This window comes from Schistocerca cancellata, chromosome 4 (genome assembly GCF_023864275.1).
Source record: "Schistocerca cancellata isolate TAMUIC-IGC-003103 chromosome 4, iqSchCanc2.1, whole genome shotgun sequence".
Lineage (NCBI taxonomy): Eukaryota > Metazoa > Arthropoda > Insecta > Orthoptera > Acrididae > Schistocerca > Schistocerca cancellata.
This window is the reverse complement of record NC_064629.1, coordinates 809,064,406-809,086,539: the sequence shown is the minus strand read 5'-3', so window position 1 is coordinate 809,086,539 and position 22,134 is coordinate 809,064,406. Positions and strand designations below refer to the sequence as shown.

The following is a 22,134-nucleotide window of genomic DNA, read 5'->3' as shown; positions in this document are numbered from 1 at the left end:
TTTTTAATTATTATTTTAAATGTTCGTGTAAGAGCATCAAAAAGTACTTAAGTTCGCTAGATTCGAACCACCCATGTGCTAAGGAGTGGTGACGTGCGTGTTGCAGCCTGAAGCCCCCGCCGAAGGACGGCGTGACGAAGAGCAACCCCAGCAAGCGGCACCGCGAGCGCCTGAACGCCGAGCTGGACACGCTGGCCAGCCTGCTGCCGTTCGAGCAGAACATCCTGTCCAAGCTGGACCGCCTCTCCATCCTGCGCCTTTCCGTCAGCTACCTGCGCACCAAGAGCTACTTTCAAGGTCAGCCGCTGCGCCGCGCTACTGCACATCTGAGCCGCATCCCCTCCTCTTCTCCGAGGACACGTCTTCTTTCGTGGAACACACCAAGCTGCACAAGTTTTGCAGCAAATGGAAGTCACTAGTGAAGCATGCTGGGAGACCACCATAGCAATACAGCTGTTTTTCATTTTTAAAACGTTTTTACTTTCTTTCCTAGTTGCGTTCATCACAAATTTATTAGTATCCACTTTCAAAAATAAGTGACATCTTCTGACCATTGCCTATAGTCAAGAAGTACACTACTGGCCATTAAAATTGATACACCAACAAGAAATGCAGATCATAAACGGGTATTCATTGGACAAATATATTATACTAGAACTGACATGTGATTACATTTTCACGCAATTTGGGTGCATAGATCCTGAGAAATCAGTACCCAGAACAACCACCTCTGGCCGTAATAACGACCTTGATACGCCTCGGCATTGAGTCAAACAGAGCTTGGATGGCGTGTACAGGTACAGCTGCCCATGCAGTGTCAACACGATACCACAGTTCATCAAGAGTAGTGACTGGCGTCTTGTGACGAGCCAGTTGCTCGGCCACCATTGACCAGTCGTTTTCAATTGGTGGAGATCTGGAGAATGTGCTGTCCAGCGCAGCAGTCGAACATTTTCTGTATCCAGAAAGGCCCGTACAGGACCTGCAACATGCAGTCGTACATTATCCTGCTGAAATGTAGGGTTTCGCAGGGATCGAATGGAGGGTAGAGCCACGGGTCGTAACACATCTGAAATGTAATGTCCACTGTTCAATGCGAACAAGAGGTGACCGAGACGTGTAACCAATGGCACCCCATACCATCAAGCCGGCTGGTACGCCAGCATGGCGATGACGAATACACGCTTCCAATATGCGTTCACCGCGATGTTTCCAAACACGGATCCGACGATCATGATGCTGTAAACAGAACCTGGATTCATCCAAAAAGTGACGCTTTGCCATTCGTGCACCCAGGTGCGTCGTTGAGTACACCATCGCAGGCGCTCCTGTCTGTGATGCAGCGTCAAGGGTAGCCCCAGCCATGGTCTCCGAGCTGATAGTCCATGCTGCTGTAAACGTCGTCAAACTGTTCGTGCAGATGGTTGTTGTCTTGCAGACGTCCCCATCTGTTGACTCAGGGATCGAGACGTAGCTGCACGATACGTTACAGCCATGCGGATAAGATGCCTGTCATCTCGACTGCTAGTAATACGAGGCCGTTGGGATCCAGCACGGCGTTCCGTATTACCCTCCTAAACTCACCGATTCCATATTCTGCTAACAGTCATTGGATCTCGACCAACGCGAGCAGCAATGTCGCGATACGATAAACCGCAGTCGCGATAGGCTACAATCCGACCTTTATCAAAATCGGAAACGTGATGGTACGCATTTCTCCTCCTTACACGAGGCTTCACAAGAACGTATCACCAGGCAACGCCGGTCAACTGCTGTTTGTGTATGAGAAATCGGTTGGAAACTTTCCTCATGTCAGCACGTTGTAGGTGTCGCCACCGGCGCCAACCTTGTGTGAATGCTCTGAAAAGTTAATCATTTGCACATCACAGCGTCTTCTTCCTGTCGGTTAAATTTCACGTCTGTAGCACGTCAACTTCGTGGTTTAGCAATTTTAATGGCCAATAGTGTACATCATTCGATTCGAAGTTGTAAAATAAAAACAATTTAAGAAACCTTATTAGCACTATGTGTGGGGGAAATTAAATTACGGTTCAACACGGTAATTCAACGGCCTTGCCGCAGTGGCAACACCGGTTCCCGTCAGATCACCGTAGTTAAGCGCTGTCGGGCTGGGCTGGCAGTTGGATGGGTGACCATCCGGTATGCCGAGCGCTGTTGGCGAGCAGGGTGTACTCAGCCCTTGTGAGGAAAGCTAAGGAGCTGCGTGATGGAGAAGCAGTAGCTCCGGTCTCGTAAACTGACGTACGGCCGGAAGAGCAGTACACTGATCACATGCCTGTGAACTGAGGATGACACGGCGGCCGGACGGTGCCGTTGGGCCATCTCGGCCTGTTCGGGTGGAGTTTTTAATTGTTTTTCTCTCTTTCAATACGGCAATTACAAACGTATCTGATTTATGAAAGTATGGATCACTGTGAAATAATTCAATATAACAGTTATGGACAGTTCATATTCACACATTTCGTATCTACTTCTGTTTAAAAATTTAAAATTTAGTTGAAAGTGATTTGCAAGGTGGTAATATCGGCATAGTGTTTAAAACATAAGTCCCTATTTTTTTATTCCGTTGGCAAATTCACTGCTTCCGAGACACGCCATTATGACAGTCCAAAGAATTATTACGAGGAAAATATACAGTTTGCAACCACAGCTATTTTTAGTCTACTTTAAAGAAAAAAATTTGGAAACCGTAATAAACAACTTCGAATAGTAAAGAAAAAATGACATTTTCATCCGTTTTCAGTTTTAGTAGGAAACGATCCGTTGTTAGAGAGAGAGAGAGAGAGAGAGAGAAGGAGGGGGAGAGAGAGAGAGGGAGGGAGTGAGTGAACAGCGGGAATCTTTGTAGCCCTCCTATCTCTTTTATGTGTTTAGTGTGTGGAAAACAGACTACTCTTCTCACATTTTTTGCCTGTACGATTGTGTCACAACAATCTACTTGAACGTTATCAGTTTATCACTCTTGTGAACATCAGAATTCATGCCCTCTCCTAATGGATGGGATTTACTCTCGCAGCTGCATTTCAAATTGACATAACCGATGGAAATTTCAGCTTTGTACGGTATAACTTCCGTTCTTCATTGTGCGGAATGGTTTCGAACGAATATCTTTTGTTTGCTGAAGGATCTCCAGAACAATTTGAAAGAGGTTTCAAATGACTTAATCAGTGCTTCCTGTTATTTCTGAACAGAAGTTACAATTTTAATATACTTGCTTTGTGTTAGTACTGGAAACGAAAACTTGTTTTGATATACGGCAGCTGGACAAAATTAATAAACTTAACACCTACAAAATATCGCATAGGGGCTCTCGTGGCGTCAAAAGAACTGCGACTTTCCATGAAGTTCGATAAGTCTGCATCACTGAGATTTTTTGCAGTTCCGCAAATAAACAGTTTTAGTCTCTTAAGCGATGCTGGCTGAAGGTCACGGAAACGTATTTTTGTTTTTATATTCATGGACCACGTGAATATCAATTTTTGATTTAATTTTCCAATTTCCCAACAGTGTCGGTCAGATTGTTGCCGTTTACAATCTTCTTACAAAGTCTCTCCAGTTTTGTCTCTTAGCTTCTAAAACTGGACCTTTTTCTTCCAAGGCAGTCCACAATCACTCTACATTAGTCGAATAAGAGAGCTGTGTAGGTCTGTAAAGACCCACGAACGAACATCGTTACCTAAAATTGCTTCGTAGACCTTAACAATTACTTTTACTTTCATTGTGGTCACAGGACCCTCTTAAAAATACCACACGACAGCTCAGACCATTACGTAGTTCTTCGCAGTTGAATAGGAAATAAAAAGTAAAGTTTATACGTCCCGTGGACGACGAAGCCATCAGAGTTGGAGTACGAATCTCGTATTATACATAGTTGGGAAAATCAACATGACGTGACACTATAGAAGGGTACAATCTGATGTTCGTCAGGATAATCGGACGGGGACAAAACACGAGAACTGCTTCTTAATAACTGCGCTAACTCACTCGGCTTCGCATTTGGAGAAATATAGTTAAAGATATGAGCTTCTTGTAGGTAAACACTCCCCCTGTAAGGCTCGTGGTAAAATTTGCCGTTTGGGCCACATCACACACGATTATTAAACTGTCCATGAAACATTTAAAAAATCGGTGCAGGTAAACGACCAAGAACAATGTGTCAAATGATACAGTACGTGAAAGATAAGCCCTCATCATTTTATACAATGTTTATAAAATGTCGTCCACTCTGCGTCACGTCCGTGGTGGGCACTCGAGGAGCGCCAATTCAATGTCTGCAACACGGCTTATTCAGTGACGAGGCAATGTCTCATCCACGTAGTCTCGAACACTATTGTGGAAATGTTAAGAGATGCCATCTTGCTGAGAGATGGAAGCCTTGCGATTATGTCAAGTTGTGACACGAGCCACAAGTGCAGCATGTCGAGATTCTACTGACAGTTTTCTCAGCGAAGAGTAAGTGTCCAAAGACTTCTTGGACACGGCGCAGAACACGTTAACTTTGTCGGAGTCCTGGACATGTTAGACAACTGCATGTGGATTCTCTGCCACACATATGGGTGGTTAGTGTCGGTTGACTTTTCCCAAAAGATGAAAGTGGCTTCGTCACTGAAGATTAATTTGTTTGCGAAGTTATCATTTGCAAGGTGATTCTACATATCGATGCAGAACTGCAGACGGCGCATTTTGTCGTCATGGCTTATGGTTGACAGTAACTGTAATTTGTATGGCTTTACTCTTAATCGCTTATGAATGATTTTCCAAAGTGGTGGCTGAGTTCCGCTCAGCCTCGACAGGTAGACTTCGTGGGAATTCGCAACATCACATCCCTAATATGGTCCACTGTCTGTTCTGACATGCTACGCTTTGCATCGCACAAACAACCATCGTCCTCGATTTTTTTGTATTACTTCGCTGTGCTATTGTAAACTGGTCATGTCTTGTGAAGTTTGTCACAGAAAGCTCTTTGCACACTCACTATCGAGTGGCAACCGGCAAATTCTAGCATAGAATATGCTTTCTCTGCCTGGTTCACCCGCATTTTCAGAAACTACGGTTGTTGTTGGCTATGTCGGTTGTTTTCCAAACTAACTTTCCTCACCACGTTCAAATAAAACTTTGAGAGTTTGTCTTTCGCGAAAAATCTTCATGGAGTTTATGACAGCCCTGGATTTTTATATTTGTAGATAGTCATTTGGTATGCAAGAGCAGCCTCAATACGAACGTTTTGTTTATGCAAAATCCACCCCACTGTTTTTGTGTTATCCACGCACATGTTAATATCAGTATTGATTTTCGTGGCAGTATTAGAGGTAGAAATCCCTTTTAGTATCTTCCTCTCACTATCAATAAGTTTAGTCTCTCTTCCACTATTGTGTGTAAGGAACGAAGTTTCTCACGAACATACGTGATATTAGATCCACTACAATCTGTCTGTGTTTAAAGCTTTTAAGTTCCAATACAACGGTATACTCACTCTAAACCGCAACAACAGGTGAATTGACACCATAAAACACTTTCAGTGGAGTTACATAACAGGGGAAAACCAAAGTCAGTGACTGCGTACTATATTTAAATCATATAACACGCTCCAAAAATGATGTTTCAAGGTTTTTCATTCTATTTTGTCTAATCACTGCATCAACGTAGTCTTTTTTTGAGCTTACTTGACGTATGACCCAAATAACACAAATGAAAACAAAGTTCGCCACTTGAATAATTTGTTCTGGACATGGTTACGTTTTGAAGTAAATATTATTACTCGAAGTTAAACTCTGAATAGAGTTGTAGAATTATTTTTATTGCAGTTTCCCGATTCTTACAAAATTTGCGTGCTCATATAACTTTTCTGAATAGCACGGGACGCATCGTAATCAGAAAACAGCAGATCTGTATTCTTATAGAATATCGACAACATTATCTACCAGTTTTCGTGTATATTCTACTGTGAAATGAAGCATGCTTTTAATGCAACGCATCAGAATTACCGTAAGATTTGTGAAACACGTAGAGCAAGGCGTACGCCATTCTAGTTAACGTATGCCACACGACGACAAATAAATACGTCGTCTGGTGAATGGTGACTCTTGCGTGAGGTTTAAAACATGTCATACTGCGCTGCATGTGGGAGTTCGCGGAATACAGTTTTCGGTACTGTGCACTTCATTTACGGCCTTTACAATGGTAAATGTTGTAAGGCACACTACATAATCCCAAGGGAATCATGCACTTTCAATGTTTAGAAAACTAACGTAAACAAACTCTGAAATAATTCTTCCGACTAAGAAAGTTAAGTAGGTCGGAATATTTTACACTTGTACATACAGTTGATGTGTGTTGATTGGAATCAACGAAACAGTCGTTTCTTTCCACCTAGCGACAGAGCTTAACTTCCGAAATTTCACAAATTAACTTTCCGTACTTTCTAGTTTCTCGTTTTCAGTTCCACATCAAAAACTGCTTTAAACACGGTTTCCGGCTCACTTGTTAAGGATTTGTTTTGCCTGATTCCTGTTTTTCATTATCCGCGCAACTGTTTGCGGTTGCGAGTGTGCAGTGCAAAACAGATTCTCATATTTATAGAACTAAGAAGAATCTAATAATGTAAAAAAGGTCCCGACAAATCATAAAAAATATTGCTTCTTTTTTTGTCAAGAACTTTCTTATATATTAAAGCAACATTAAATAGAAACAAAGCGTCAAAGTATTGTTGTTCTCAGACTTTGACGGTATCTCCCCTTCGAGCGTTTCATATTAGTGATTTCCGTCATTATCATCGGATTCTTTCCATTCCAATGCGGAAAGTTGAGCTCCATGTCGAAAGACTTGACATTGCCCCATTTAAATCTGTGGCATAGGCTAGGTGCAGAACCACATACCACCAACCCGATGTGGCTTACAAGTTGTTTGCTCTCATTAGTTACGCAGAGTTTCTTTTCTTAGGAACTTTCCGTTCTGTTCGAGATTGTCACATCGGTAATGTTATGTGTTTCAACAAAAGGCAATGGCATAATTTCGCTCGCTTATATATAATTTGACTTTACCGCTCCAGTAACATTGTTATTCAGAGAGAATTAAACGCTAATTTGAAAACAAATGTATTCTGTGGAAGAGATGGCGTCTAACATGGTTCTCCGATCTGTTATCACGTATGTCTATCCCTGAGCTATCCGAGATCGAAAGCTATGTCTGTTAACTGGTATTTCATTTTATATTGACTCAACCAGTGAATAGAGCACACACTTGTATGCTGATGGATGACATCATTCAAAGTACATTGTTTGCTACACCACTGACTATTGTTATAGTGGCAGGACGCTCAAGGTGACATAACATACTCGTGTTTGACATGTAATCTCCCCGTTCCCTTTCTCTGCTGCCGATAAAACACGCTGTGGAATTCTCCCTGGTAGCTTATACGGATAAAGGTTGTATAATACTAAGGCGTGGTCCTAGTGCATAAAGATATACACTGGACGAGAACTTGTGGCCTTTTATACCTCTTAATAAAAGCGAAGGTTAAGACGTAATTAGAGAGCCCTGAAAAATTTCCGATGCTGAAGACGTCGTGGTTACATACGAAAGGCCAATATCAGCCGTTACAAAAATGTTGTTCGAGGAACCAGATCGGCCATTAGCAGGGAGAGGGAGTAATAGAATGCAGAAGTAGTCTAAAATGGTAGCTTGATGCAGCTACCACCCTTCTCGGCGGGCATGCGGCCATCGTGAGGTGATATTTATGATAAAATTAAGAGGTAGGCCCAACACGCCGTGGGCAGTGGCCTATGCTCCCAAATACTGGGCTCCGGCGCAACCCACCGCCCAAAGATACGCAAACCCATCTCGGCTGCTCACCATATTCACATTGGAATATTCAGTTACAAGCATTATTTACTCTGTCACACTGTTCACAGTTAAGTGCAAAACTGCTCGCAGTTTTCCCAAAGCGTAAAATACACAAATTCTTGCACGTACAACACCAAACTTCGTCCTAAATCTAAATGTACACTACTGGCCATTAAAATTGCTACCCCAAGAAGAAATGAAGATGATAAACGGGTATTCATTGTAAAAATATATTGTACTAGAACTGACATGTGATTACATTTTCACGCAATTTGGGTGCATAGATCCTGAGAAATCAGTACCCAGAACAACCATCTCTGGCCGTAATGACGGCCTTCATACGCCTCGGCATTGAGTCAAACAGAGCTTGGATGGCGTGTACAGGTACAGCTGCCCATGCAGCTTCAACACGATACCACAGTTTATCAAGAGTAGTGACTGGCGTCTTGTGACGAGCCGGTTGCTCGGCCACCATTGACCAGACGTTTTCAATTGGTGAGAGATCTGGAGAATATGGCCAGGACAGCAGTCGAACATTTTCTGTATCCAGAAAGGCCCGTACAGGACCTGCAACATGCGGTCGTGCATTATCCTGCTGAAATGTAGGGTTTCGCAGGGATCTAATGAAGGGTAAAGCCACGGGTCATCACACATCTGAAACGTAACGTCCACTGTTAAAAGTGCCGTCAGTGCGAATACGAGGTGACCGAGACGTGTAACCAATGGCACCCCATACCATTACGCCGGGTGATACGCCAGTATGTCGATGACGAATACACGCTTCCAATGTGAGTTCACCGCGATGTCGCCAAACACGGATGCGACCATCATGATGCTGTAAACAGAACCTGATTTCTCCGAAAAAATGACGTTTTGCACCCATATTCGTCGTTGAGTACACCATCGCAGGCGCTCCTGTCTGTGATGCAGCGTCAAGGGCAACCGCAGCCATGGTCTCCGAGCTGATAATCCATGCTTCTGGGAACGTCGTCGAACTGTTCGTGCAGATGTTTGTTGTCTTGCAAACGTCCCCATTTGTTGATTCAGGGATCGAGACGCGGCTGCACGATCCGTTACAGCCATGCGGATAAGATGCCTGTCATCTCGACTGCTAGTGATACGAGGCCGTTGGGATCCAGCACGGCGTTCCGTATTACCCTTCTGAACCCATCGATTCCATATTCTGCTAACAGTCACTGGACCTCGACCAACGCTAGCAGCAATGTCGCGATACGATAAACCGCAATTCCGATAGGCTACAATCCGACCTTTATCAAAGTCGGAAACGTGATGGTATGCATTTCTCCTCCTTACACGAGGCATCACGACAACGTATCACCAGGTAACGCCGTTCAACTGCTATTTGTGTATTAGAAATCGGTTGGAAACTTTCCTCGTGTCAGCACGTTGTAGGCGTCGCCACCGGCGCCAACCTTGTGTGAACGCTCTGAAAAGCTAATCATTTGCATATCACAGCATCTTCTTCCTGTCGGTTAAATTTCGCGTCTGTAGCACGTCGTCTTCGTGGTGTAACAATTTTAATGGCCAGTCGTGTATATTCATACTCTACAAATCGCTGGAAAATACGTGGAAGATCTGTCTGAATTCCACAGCTTTACATTGCTCTATACTAAAAACTAGCTGCCAGTCTTTGTACGAGGCCAATATTTTTGAAGATCTCATGCAATATTACTAAACTTCAGTCACATGAAACTTACTGTAACTAACTTCATCATTTTAGTTAAATCATTGATTGCAATTAATAATATTCGGCAGCTGACCGACACACCATATGAACTCTTATCATAGTGTCACATTTCTCTGGGATACAGGTGGCCTTAATTCTGCACCTGTCTTTTGCCTGGGGCAAGGCTCTCTAGTTATCCTGTAGATTGCCTTACCAGGATATGGTGTGTTTATAAACGTCGACTCCATCAGTTTCCGCTGACCATGGCTGTTAAGATGTCACAAGCGAAGAATATGATTTGAGTTTCATATGATAGATGTCTTTGGATCTATCCATGCCATGCAAACAGTCGTTTTGTTGAAGGTATGTCATTGTGTTTGAACTCAGGATATGATCGAGAATCCTGTTACATAGCTTAACAGGTTTGCGGATCGTTTGTGCTATTTTTATAATGAATGGATGTAATTTGTACTTATCTTCAGTTGTTGAGGACAGTTCTTTTCTTAAGATGTCTGCAGTTATTCTTGATTAAGACCACAGCTAATCCTTCTTGACCACTAGTACTGAAATCCAACTAATATACAGTCATACGGAGTGTCTTTGCAAAAATGAGATTGGTTCGATGAATATCTTACTAATAGTTACGAGGATGTTATATTGGACGACGAATGTTCCTCAGAAACAAAAATAACATTAGGTATTAGTTAGTTTCATGCTCTACGCATTATTTGAATGATTCTTCTATCGTTATGATGTTAAAATGTTTAGTTTATAGAATATTTATAGCGTTAGCATCAATGAATACATATTTTTTGTAGCCTTATTCATGCTCTTACAATTTAAAACTAAACTAGGGTTCTATTTCTTTTTTCTCTCTTACAGGCTACCAATTTTTAAATAGAAATTTGTCAATGGAATAGAAGCAGCTGTTCACGAGGAATGATTTTAGGTTAGATTTAAAACTTGATTTGCTACATGTTGGACATTTTATGTTATTGGGAAAATGATCAAAACCTATTGTTGCTGCATACTGAACTCTTTCTGAACCACTGACAACCTTAATATAGGGTAATAAAAGAAGTTCAGTAGCATCTCTAAAGCTCTTAATACACACGAGCGATTTATCAGAACATGATTAGCTTCACCGTAAGATCGTTCGCTGACAATGCTGTTGTGTGCACGAAAGTATCAGCGCTGTGCGATCGTAAGAAAATACAGAAAGTCATGGACAAAATTTTTACTTGATTAATGAATGGCAGCTCTCTTAAAATGTGGATAAATTTACGGTAATGCCTATAACAATGAGGGGGGATCCTATAGTATCCGATTGCAAGATTGCTGATGAACGTCTCGAGCACGTCACATCGTATAAGTATTAAGGGGAAACACTGAGAAGTGATGTGGAATGGAAGAATTGCATAAAATCAGTATTAGGAAAGCTGAATCGAGGGCTCAGATTTGTTGGAAGGGTTCTGGGAAAGTACAATGCATCTGCAAAGATAATGGCATACAAGACGTTAGTGCGACCAATTGTGGAGTATTGTTCAAGTCCTTGGAGATCTTATCCAGTAGCCTTGACAATAGGCATCGAACTAATTGAGAGACTGGCTGCTAAGATCGTGACAAATCAGTATCATCCATAAATAGTGTAAAAAAAATGATCGTTGCCCTTAATTGGGAATCCTTGGAGGAAAGACGACGTAGTTCTCGTGAAGCCCCATTTGGTAAAGTTAGTGAAACTGTATTCTAAGAAGAGTATCATTATTCTGTCCTCATCGTATGCTTCGTGTACGAATCGTGAGAATAAAACAAGAGATATTAAGGTGCCTACAGAGGCATATAGGCAGTAATTTTTCCTCGCTCAATCCGCGAATGGAACAGGAAAGAAAACTGATAATATTTATATGATGTGCCCTGCACCACTAACTGCACAGTGACTTTCGGAGTACACACTGATGAGCTAAAACATTGTGGCCAGCTGCTAAACAACGTGCCGATGCACCTTTGGAACGCAGTGCAGCAGCGATTCTGCCTGGCATGGATCCGACAAGTCTGTAGTAGGTTTGCGTGGGTCTGTGGCACCAGAGTCTATGCATAGGTCACGCGATTCAGGTAAATTACGGGCCAGGTGGTTTGCGGGTACGGAGCTGGCGCCCAATAGCGTCCCAGATGTGTTCATATCGGGCGAATTTTGTGGTGAAGGCATCATGAGTTCATTGTCATGCTCTTCAGACCACTGTAGCACAATTCCTGTCCTGTGATACTGACAGTTACACTGCTGGAAAACGTCGGAAATACATCATGCACGAATGGTCAGGTAGTCCACAAATGTCACAGTGCCAATGACGCTATGGACGACGAGGTGAATGTCGTCCATAGCATAATAATACCCTCACCATCCTTCGTCCGCGGCATGGTGTACGTTTCGAACAACTGTTCGCCGGCCGGAGTGGCCGTGCGGTTCTAGGTACTACAGTCTGGAGCCGAGCGACCGCTACGGTCGCAGGTTCGAATCCTGCCTCGGGCATGGATGTGTGTGATGTCCTTAGGTTAGTTAGGTTTAATTAGTTCTAAGTTCTAGGCGACTGATGACCTCAGAAGTTGAGTCCCATAGTGCTCAGAGCCATTTGAACCATTTTTGTACAACTGTTCGCCTTACTGACGTAGTATTCGGACACGATTATCGATCAGGTCAACAAGAAACTGGATTCATCCGACCAGACGACATGTTTCAATTGATTCACGGCCCAGTCTCGACGATTCTGGTCCCACTGCAGTCGTAATTGATGATGGCGTTTAGGTGAACATAGAAACACGCTGAGGTCGTTTGCTGCGCATCCCAGTGTCCAACAATGTCCGCTGAACGGTGTAATACGAAACACTTGTGGCTGCATTAGTATTTTACTCTGTCGTCAGATGTACCACAGATCACCACATACTCTGCTTTACAGAGCGGGAAAGCCACGTGCTGTGATTTGGCGTGAATATTCAAAACCTTGTCATCCACTCACGGCTTCATCGGCCTTCAACAACTTCTCATAGATGCTCGCGGCAATAACACGCGATCAGCCGACCAGCTTCGCCGATTTCAAAATGCTCGTTCCCAGGCGCCGGCCAGTAAGAATCTGCCTATTGGCAAAGTCGCTTTTTTCAGTAGATTTCCCCATTTGCGGCTCGCATCATCGCAAGTGGGATTCCCCAATCATTTATACTTCGCTTAAACAGGGTGTTACAAAAAGGTACGGCCAAACTTTCAGGAAACATTCCGCACACACAAAGAAAAAAAATATGTTATATGGACATGTGTCCGGAAACGCTTACTTTCCATGTTAGAGCTCATTTTATTACTTCTCTTCAAATCACATTAATCATGGAGTGGAAACACACAGCAACAGAACGTACCAGCGTGACTTCAAACGCTTTGTTACAGGAAATGTTCAAAATGTCCTCCGATAGCGAGGATACATGCATCCACCCTCCGTCGCATGGAATCCCTGATGCGCTGATGCAGCCCTGGAGAATGGCGTATTGTATTACAGCCGTCCACAATACGAGCACGAAGAGTCTCTACATTTGGTACTGGGGCTGCGTAGACAAGAGCTTTCAAATGCCCCCATAAATGAAAGTCAAGAGGGTTGAGGTCAGGAGAGCATCGAGGCCATGGAATTGGTCCGCCTCTACCAATCCATCGGTCACCGAATCTGTTGTTGAGAAGCGTATGAACAAAATGGTTCAAATAGCTCTGAGCACTATGGGACTTAACATCTGTGGTCATCAGTCCCCTAGAACTTAGAACTACTTAAACCTAACTAACCTAAGGACATCACACACATCCATGCCCGAGGCAGGATTCGAACCTGCGACCGTAGCGGTCACGCGGTTCCAGACTGAAGCGCCTTTAACCGCATGGCCACACCGGCCGGCTAAGCGTACGAACACTTCGACTGAAATGTGCAGGAGCTCCATCGTGCATGAACCACATTTTGTGTCGTACTTGTAAAGGCACATGTTCTAGCAGCACTGGTAGAGTATCCCGTATGAAATCATCATAACGTGCTCCATTGAGCGTAGGTGGAAGAACATGGGGCCTAATCAAGACATCACCAACAATGCTTGCCCAAACGTTCACAGAAAATCTGTGTTGATGACGTGATTGCACAATTGCGTGCGGATTCTCGTCAGCCCATACATGTTGATTGTGAAAATTTACAATTTGATCACGTTGGAATGAAGCCTCATCAGCAAAGAGAACATTTGCACTGAAATGAGGACTGACGCATTGTTGGATGAACCATTCGCAGAAGTGTACCTGTGGAGGCCAATCAGCTGCTGATAGTGCCTGCACACGCTGTCCATGGTATGGAAACAACTGGTTCTCCCGTAGCACTCTCCATACAGTGACGTGGTCAACGTTACCTTGTACAGCAGCAACTTCTCTGACACTGACATTAGGGTTATCGTCAACTGCACGAAGAACTGCCTCGTCCATTGCAGGTGTCCTCGTCGTTCTAGGTGTTCCCCAGTCGCGAGTCATAGGCTGGAATGTTCCGTGCTCCCTAAGACGCCAATCAATTGCTTCGAACGTCTTCCTGTCGGGACACCTTCGTTCTGGAAATCTGTCTCGATGCAAACGTACCGCGCCACGGCTATTGCCCCGTGCTAATCCATACATCAAATGGGCATCTGCCAACTCCGCATTTGTAAACATTGCACTGACTGCAAAACCACGTTCGTGATGAACACTAACCTGTTGATGCTACGTACTGATGTGCTTGATGCTAGTACTGTAGAGCAATGAGTCGCATGTCGACACAAGTACCGAAGTCAACATTACCTTCCTTCAATTGGGCCAACTGGCGGTGAATCGAGGAAGTACAGTACATACTGACGAAACTAAAATGAGCTCTAACATGGAAATTAAGCGTTTCCGGACACATGTCCACATAGCATCTTTTCTTTATTTGTGTGTGAGGAATGTTTCCTGAAAGTTTGGCCGTACCTTTTTGTAACACCCTGTATATTTTCCTTTCCGCATCACGTGCGTACAGCGCCACCAGCGGCATTCAATCTCGTGATGGGTAGTGGTCATAATGTTTTGGGTCGTCGATGTGTGTGTAAATGTAAATTAAGAGGTAAATGGCATCTCTCAAATTACAGGCAAAAATCCTAATTTATTGAGTCCTACGTTATGTAGTTACGTCCGCCCAAATGAAACTCCGTTAATAATGCTTAGTTATTTTCCTCAGAAAGAGACTGACAAAGCAGCTACACCGTTCTGGTTTTTTAACTGTCGGGAATAGTTAGTAGTACCATCACCCGCAATGGGTGGAGTGGTTGGTAAAAGCTAAATAGATCGGAGCAGCAGCAACGTGCTCAGACACAAAGAAAGGGCAATGACCATCTGAAGAGAGCACAGCGAGAGAAGCGGAGGAGCAGAAGGAAGCCATGCCATCAGTTACAGATCTGCTCTGCTGGAAGAAGCGCCGTGTGATCACATGACGAGACTCCAACACCATGGCTGGATGTTTAGAAGAGTTAAATGTGTTTGCCTGAGGGAACACAGCAGTGGTTGTAGCAGTAGCCTCAGTATTTCAGCTTATAAAACGCGAGCCTGCTCTAGAACGCATTGTGAACCATGAGTAAAACTTTCAAGCAATAAAATGGATTTATTTCACGTTGTGGTAGGCGAAACGGCTTTCATAGAATAAACTTTTGCTTTATTATTTCAATAATTTTTTCAACACTCTTTTTTTATAAAAGAGACAGTCAGATCTCACGATTCTGGTCGAGATTCTGAGACAGAGTTTTGCCAGGATGTTTGCTGAAGGGTCCTTGCGTAATCGTACCGGTAGCCAAGCTTGTTTCTGTTAGTATCTGCCCATTTACGGTTTTGCTCTTCGCTTTGAACCTATTGTGCAGTAAATGCTGATTATTCGAACGCCTAAAAATTTCTGATAAATGCATCCTACACTGAAGAGCCAAAGAAACTGGTACACCTGTCTAATATCGTTTAGGACACCCACGGGCACGCAGAAGTGCCGCAACGCGACGTGACATGGACTCGACTAATGTCTGAAGTAGTGCTGGAGGCAATTAACACCATGAATCCTGCGGCGCTGTCCGTAGATCAGTAAGAGTACGAGGGGGTGGAGATTTCTTCTGAACAGCAGTTTGCAAGACATCCCAAATATGCTCAATAATGTTCATGTCTGGGGAGTTTGGTGGCCAGCGGAAGTATTTAAACTCAGAAAAGTGTTCCTGTAGCCACTCTGTAGCAATTCCGGACGTGCAGGGTGTCGTATTGTCGTGTTGGAATTGTCCAGGTCCGTCGGAATGCACAATGGATATGAATGGATGCAGGTGATCCAACAGGATGCTTAGATACGCGTTATCTGTCACAGTCGTATCTAGACGTATCAGGAATTCCATATCACTCCAACTGCACACGCCCACACCATTACAGAGCCTCCACCAGTTTGAACAGTCCCCTGATGACATGCGAAGTCCATGGATTCATGAGATTGTCTCCATACCTGTACACGTCGATACAATTTGAAACGAGACTCGTCCGACCAATCAACATGTTTCCAGTCATCAGCAGTCCAATGTCAGTGCTGATGGCCACAGGTGAGGCGTAAAGCTTTGTGTCGTGCAGTCATCAAGGGTACACGAGTGGCCTTCTCCGAAAACCCATATCGACGATGTTTCGGGGAATGTTTCGCACGCTGACACTTGTTGATGGCTCAGCATTGAAATCTGCAGCAATTTGCGGAAGGGTTGCACTTCTTTCACGTCGAACGATTCTCTTTAGTCGCCGTTGGTCCCGTTCTTTTTCCGGCCACAAGGATGTCAGAGATTTGTAATACCGGATTCCTGATATTCGTGGTACACTCGTGAAATGGTCATACGGGAAAATCCCCACTTCATCGCTACCTCGGAGATGCCGTGTCCCATCACTCGTGCACCGACTATAACACCACTTTTAAACTCACTTAAATCTTGGTAACCTGCCATTGTTCCAGCAGTAACCGATCTAACAACTGCGCCAGACACTTCTTGTCTTATATAGGCGTTACCGATCGCAGCGCCGTATTCTGCCTGTTTACATATCTCTGTATTTGAATACGTATGCCTATACCAGTTTCTTTGGCGCTTCAGTGTATATCAAGTAGATATATTCGAACTAATTCTGTGAACCAACACGCCTTGAGTGAAATGGCAGTCAGAGGACAACTCTAAAAAATTTCACTGTGACTTTCAGTTCCTAAGATATTGTTTTGTAAACTATGAGATTAGGCAACAGCCTTGCCACCAGGCACAGAATGTTGGAAACCGGGGATCACTTGGAGGGGAAGAAGAGGGATCGTTTGTGGCTTTGTTCACTCAGCCACTCCAACAGTCGCATGACGATATTGATAAAAACATGGAAAATCGAAACCAGTGTCACTAACTTAATGTGGAACACCACACATCGCTGTCTTAGCAAAGCCTTGTGGCGCAGTTACACCTCTGCCTTTTTCTGACCTGTTGATGAAGTGTCGAAATAGTGACTGTTCTGTAGGTTACTGTGGTAACTACCGTAACTGGCAACGTAGCGTTGCGTTTGCGTTATGTGTTATGAGCTACTGTGTAAATGACCGCAAGGGAGACACTGTAATGATTACATCCAAATATTGAGGTGGTGCCTGGTCATAGATCCTGTCTGCTTTTCGTTCTACCGTCTTAAATGAAAAGTCCCTTCCTTCCTGCCAAATAACATCCGGTAGAAATAAAAAGCATAGCTACAGCACAGAAACGTAATATCTATTATGGCAAATTTCAAAGCGATGTAGGTAGAATAATCGTTATTCGCAGTGGAAGTTCCGCAACAGGATCATAGTATACTTACCGACCATAGTAAGACATTAATAAGATGGTGGGACCATATTACGGGAGATGTTATCGTAGTTACCTATTCGTAAAGGAACAACTGAGTTATTTTGTCTTTTAGAATTCTTTCAGACGTGAGAAGACGAAATATGTTCCTCGTAATGTTGAGATTGATAGGACGGTGCAAAGTCAATGTGCTCAGTGGAATACGGGTGATGGTTTCTGCGAACGTTCAATAGTGACAGGTATCTCTTTAGGTGTCTAGCTTCTGGAATCTAACAACTGTAGTTAGACCATTATATTTAGTGTAATCGGATCAGTAATACGTGATATGGGGGAAACTGTAACTAAGCACATGAGTTGTGGTTGAGAAACTAACATCGACTTCGTGTTTCTTTCAACAGTTCACAATCTTTATGAGGTGTTGTACATCCAGATATTCTATCACAAAAGTGTATGGTTGCTATTTTCAGTATTTTTCAGATTATGCTTGGTAAGTGAGAAACTTTTATAACGTTGAACTTTCTGGCGTACACGTTCACGAGCACTGTGAATTTAGTTATTGTCAGAGATTATTTTTCTCTGCCGTAATTACGTACAGCGTGGCATCGTAGATTGTAACTGACAGCGGTGGATGTATTTCACATCACTAGTATCAAGTTTAATGTTATCAAAAAGAACGAAGGAGGCTGAAAAATGTTGTGTTCCATCTCATCATTTGCTGCCATCAGACTTGGGTAGTAGCGCCACTACACTTTTTCTCTTAAAAACCGTGTGGCTTTCTAGCGTCCCATTTACGGAAGTACCTGTAGAAACATTCTCTGCGCTGACGATATTTTCCTTCACACTGAAAGTTCCGAGACGAATTCCGTTAGCGGTATGTAGTACAGAAATCCTGCTACGAAAATTACTGTTTAATGCACGTCTCTTGGTGACACTGAATCCAGCGAACAGCGAATTGGTCACTACAGCACTCACGAGGGGTCACCGGTGGCCGGCAAGGGAAACGCAGTTCTCCAGTTTTCGTTCCGTTCATATTGATTAGCTGCTCCATTACTGGCATTAACGCCAATTTCGCCCTCCCTCCGCCGTCCGCTAATCACAACGCTCGTCGCGAAGCCCTTAACTACGCAGACCTGTGACCTGGATCCCTCTCGCCGGGAGTAATTTCGTGTCGCGAAAAACTACTGGCGACCTCTGTGGTAAACTTCTCGGTCCCCTCTCGTTCTCACGCTAGGTTCCTGCTCCAGTGTACGTGTATGAGGCGTACCGAGAAAGTTCAGGGCGCGTTATTTTAATGTTCAGTTCACTGCAGGGAAGTTGAAGGCCTTTCAAAAAACCACGTTAGCAGAAGTTGCAGAGGAGGAAATTAATTTATGACAGAATGCCTTTGCTAACGGAATAAAATCGCAAAACTAAGAAGGAGTTGTGAGATATAAACGCAAGTTGGTACCATTGTTTCTGGATCTGAAAGATGATGTCTGTTCACATTTCGCAACAGTCGTATATGAGCTGCGCTAGTAGCGTCACTATGAGGATGCAATTCAGGTTTGCTTTAAATACAGGCTATCACGCTTGTGAACATTAGTTACCTTTGAGATTGTACGTGGTGAGTTGATGCTTGTCAATGATGCCCATAAGGTGATCAACACTTAACTGAGTTTGAACGAGGTCGTGCAATAGAGCTACAAGAAGGTCGATGTTCCTTCTTCGATACTGCAGAAATACACTACTGGCCATTAAAATTGATACACCAAGAAGAAATGCAGATGATAAAGGGGTATTCATTGGACAAATATATTATACTAAAACTCACATGTAATTACATTTTCACGCAATCTGGGTGCATAGATCCAGAGAAATCAATACCCAGAACAACCACCTCTGGCCGTAATAACGGCCTTGATGCGCCTCGGCATTGAGTCAAACAAAGCTTGATGGCGTGTACAGGTACAGCTGCCCATGCAGCTTCAACACGATACCACAGTTCATCAAGAGTAGTGACCGGCGTATTGTAACGAGCCAGTTGCTCGGCCACCATTGACCAGGCGTTTTCAATTGGGGAGTCATCTGGAGAATGTGCTGGCCAGGGCGGCAGTCGAACATTTTCTGTATCCAGAAAGGCCCGTACAGGACCTGGAACGTGCGGTCGTGCATTATCCTGCTGAAATGTAGGGTTTCGCAGGGATCGAATGAGGGGTAGAGCCACGGGTCATAACACATCTGAAATGTAACGTCCACTGTTCAAAGCGCCGTCTGTGCGAACAAGAGGTGACCGAGACTTGTAACCAATAGCACCCCATACCATTATGCCGGGTGATACGCCAGTATGGCTATGACGAATACACGCTTACAATGTGCGCTAATCGCGATGTCTCCAAGCCGGCCGAAGTGGCCGTGCGGTTAAAGGCGCTGCAGTCTGGACCCGCAAGACCGCTACGGTCGCAGGTTCGAATCCTGCCTCGGGCATGGATGTGTGTGCTGTCCTTAGGTTAGTTAGGTTTAACTAGTTCTACGTTTTAGGGGACTGATGACCTCAGAAGTTAAGTCCCATTGTGCTCAGAGCCATTTGAGCCACCGGTCCCTAGTCTTACACACTACTTAAACTAAACTAACTTATGTTAAGAACAACACACACACCCATGCCCAAGGGAAGACTCGAACCTCCGGCGGGAGGGGCCGCGCAGTCCGTGACATGACGCCTCAAACCGCGTGGCCACTCCGCGCGGCAGTGTATACGTAACAAACAGTTTTCGTACAGCCACAGTTGTCCAGACTACAAACATGTTAACACACGATATAAAACTGCTACTAATAGATAGTGCGAGTGTTGTGACACATGTTGTTACTTACGCAACGCACATTCGTGGGTAAGTCGCTTACATATGTTCGTGCGCTTGTGGATTCACGTAGACTGCCTGTTCTGCTTACCGGTGTGGAAGAAACTTTCATCGCGAGTATTTGGTGCTCTGGTTCAATGAGGCCTTCACCAAAGGATTAAACAACCTTCGAAATAGTTCCCAGTTGGACAACTGTAGGGGATGCTACAATATAACACACAACACCTGCGAAAGAGTTCGAGGCCGTAAACAAATCCAGAGGTGCATTTTTTATTCTATGCTTACCGACATCGCCATTAAAAAATAAAAACTGGGTTATTCTTATCGAAACACTGCGTATAGCTTATTTGTCTCAAGTAAAAACAAAGATAAAGATTCGCTTAGTAATTTTATAAAAGATCTTACCTTCTAAAACGGTGTATATGCATTACGCGCCTTGTAACATGTACGAAGGTTCAAAAATGGCTCTGAGCACTATGGGACTCAACTTCTGAGGTCATCAGTCCCCTAGAACTTAGAAGTACTTAAACATAACTAACCTAAGGACATAACACACATCCATGCCCGAGGCAGGATTGCGGTCGCGCTGTTCCAGACTGTAACGCCTAGAACCGCTCGGCCATCCCGGCCGGCTGTACGGAGGGCAGACTATGAGTACAGTAGAGGAGACCTTAAACTAGCACCAGCGACGCTACCGACTATAATAGCCAAGCAAATCAGCTGTCAACGACAGATAGCAGCCGCAGTAGCCTAAGTCACTAAAATAAATTTGTTCTGGGACCACTCGGCTCATAGGTAGCCAGTTCGACTCTTGATGCTGGATGAAAACAGCGCACTGTGGTGAAATTTCACTGAATTCATAAACTTAACAGACTCAGAGTCAGAATAGGCGCAACTGACCACCCAGTGCGTCAGTGATCAACACGATCTGATGTAGCTGATAATCGGCATCATACAATCGCGTGCGTGGCCTAAGAAAGTTATCACCCACTTCACCAATCGCATCTCTCATCACATCATCGTGGATATGGTTCGCCTGCAGACACGATCCTACCAGCACCACGACTAAAGACTAAGTTAGGTTGGTCTTCTAGTCTGACGACTTTTTGCTCAACTCTGTGGACAGGCGTGTAAGTATTTAGTGTCAGCATGGTATCCTCAGTATTGGCTATCGGTGGAAACTGCATGGTATTTGACGAGTTTCCACAATATACACCTTTCTGTCTGCAACGCATGGCGCACATCGCGTTCTTCTTACTAAGCAGATGCTTTGTACAGTGTTATACCGTTTTCGAAACAGGGACGATATCTATCAAGAAAACAATACAACATCACATCGCTCATACCCTGTTCTGAAATGTTTAAGGGGCTCCGGAAATGCTCAAAATCATGAAAAGTTCAATTTTTACTTTTTTGCGTTTTCTGAATCTGCAGACTATTACCTTTTAATAGATATATAATTTATTCAATTCCGAAGACTACAACTATTTTTAAATTTTTTTTGAAATGTGTTCTACATGGGCGTAACCCACTGTGGCGCTGTTAAACTGCTGTCAAATGGTGTTATTATTAACGTCCGTGTTCATCAGGTACATTTTAGTGATGTGAGATAAAGTATGTGTTGTGGCTAACCTATGTGTATTGGACACGTACAGAAGCGAATGGGAACAAGACTTCGGCGACTGAAAGCTTCGTACAAAAAACAAAAACTCAGTGATGGTAAAGGGTTGGATGGGAAGGGAAGGTTAACTGACAGTGTAATTGACTAAATACAGAACTATTATGGAATGGCTATTAGGCAAAATACACAAAGTGTCGACGAAATGAAGAAGGCTGTTTGGGCACTTTTTTTTCATACTTCTTCAACCGATGAAA

The 22,134-nt window shown here is 43.8% G+C and overlaps 1 protein-coding gene and 1 pseudogene across 1 annotated transcript in view; both read left to right on the top strand.

Annotated features, from left to right (window-relative positions):
• Positions 1-22,134, top strand: part of LOC126184445 (circadian locomoter output cycles protein kaput) — an 837,361-nt gene that overhangs the window by 294,861 nt on the left and 520,366 nt on the right. The window contains exon 2 of the mRNA XM_049926836.1: positions 107-297. Coding sequence (XP_049782793.1) covers positions 107-297 — 191 coding nt within the window. The remainder of the gene's footprint in view (positions 1-106; positions 298-22,134) is intronic.
• Positions 2,064-2,181, top strand: LOC126185548 (5S ribosomal RNA; annotated as a pseudogene).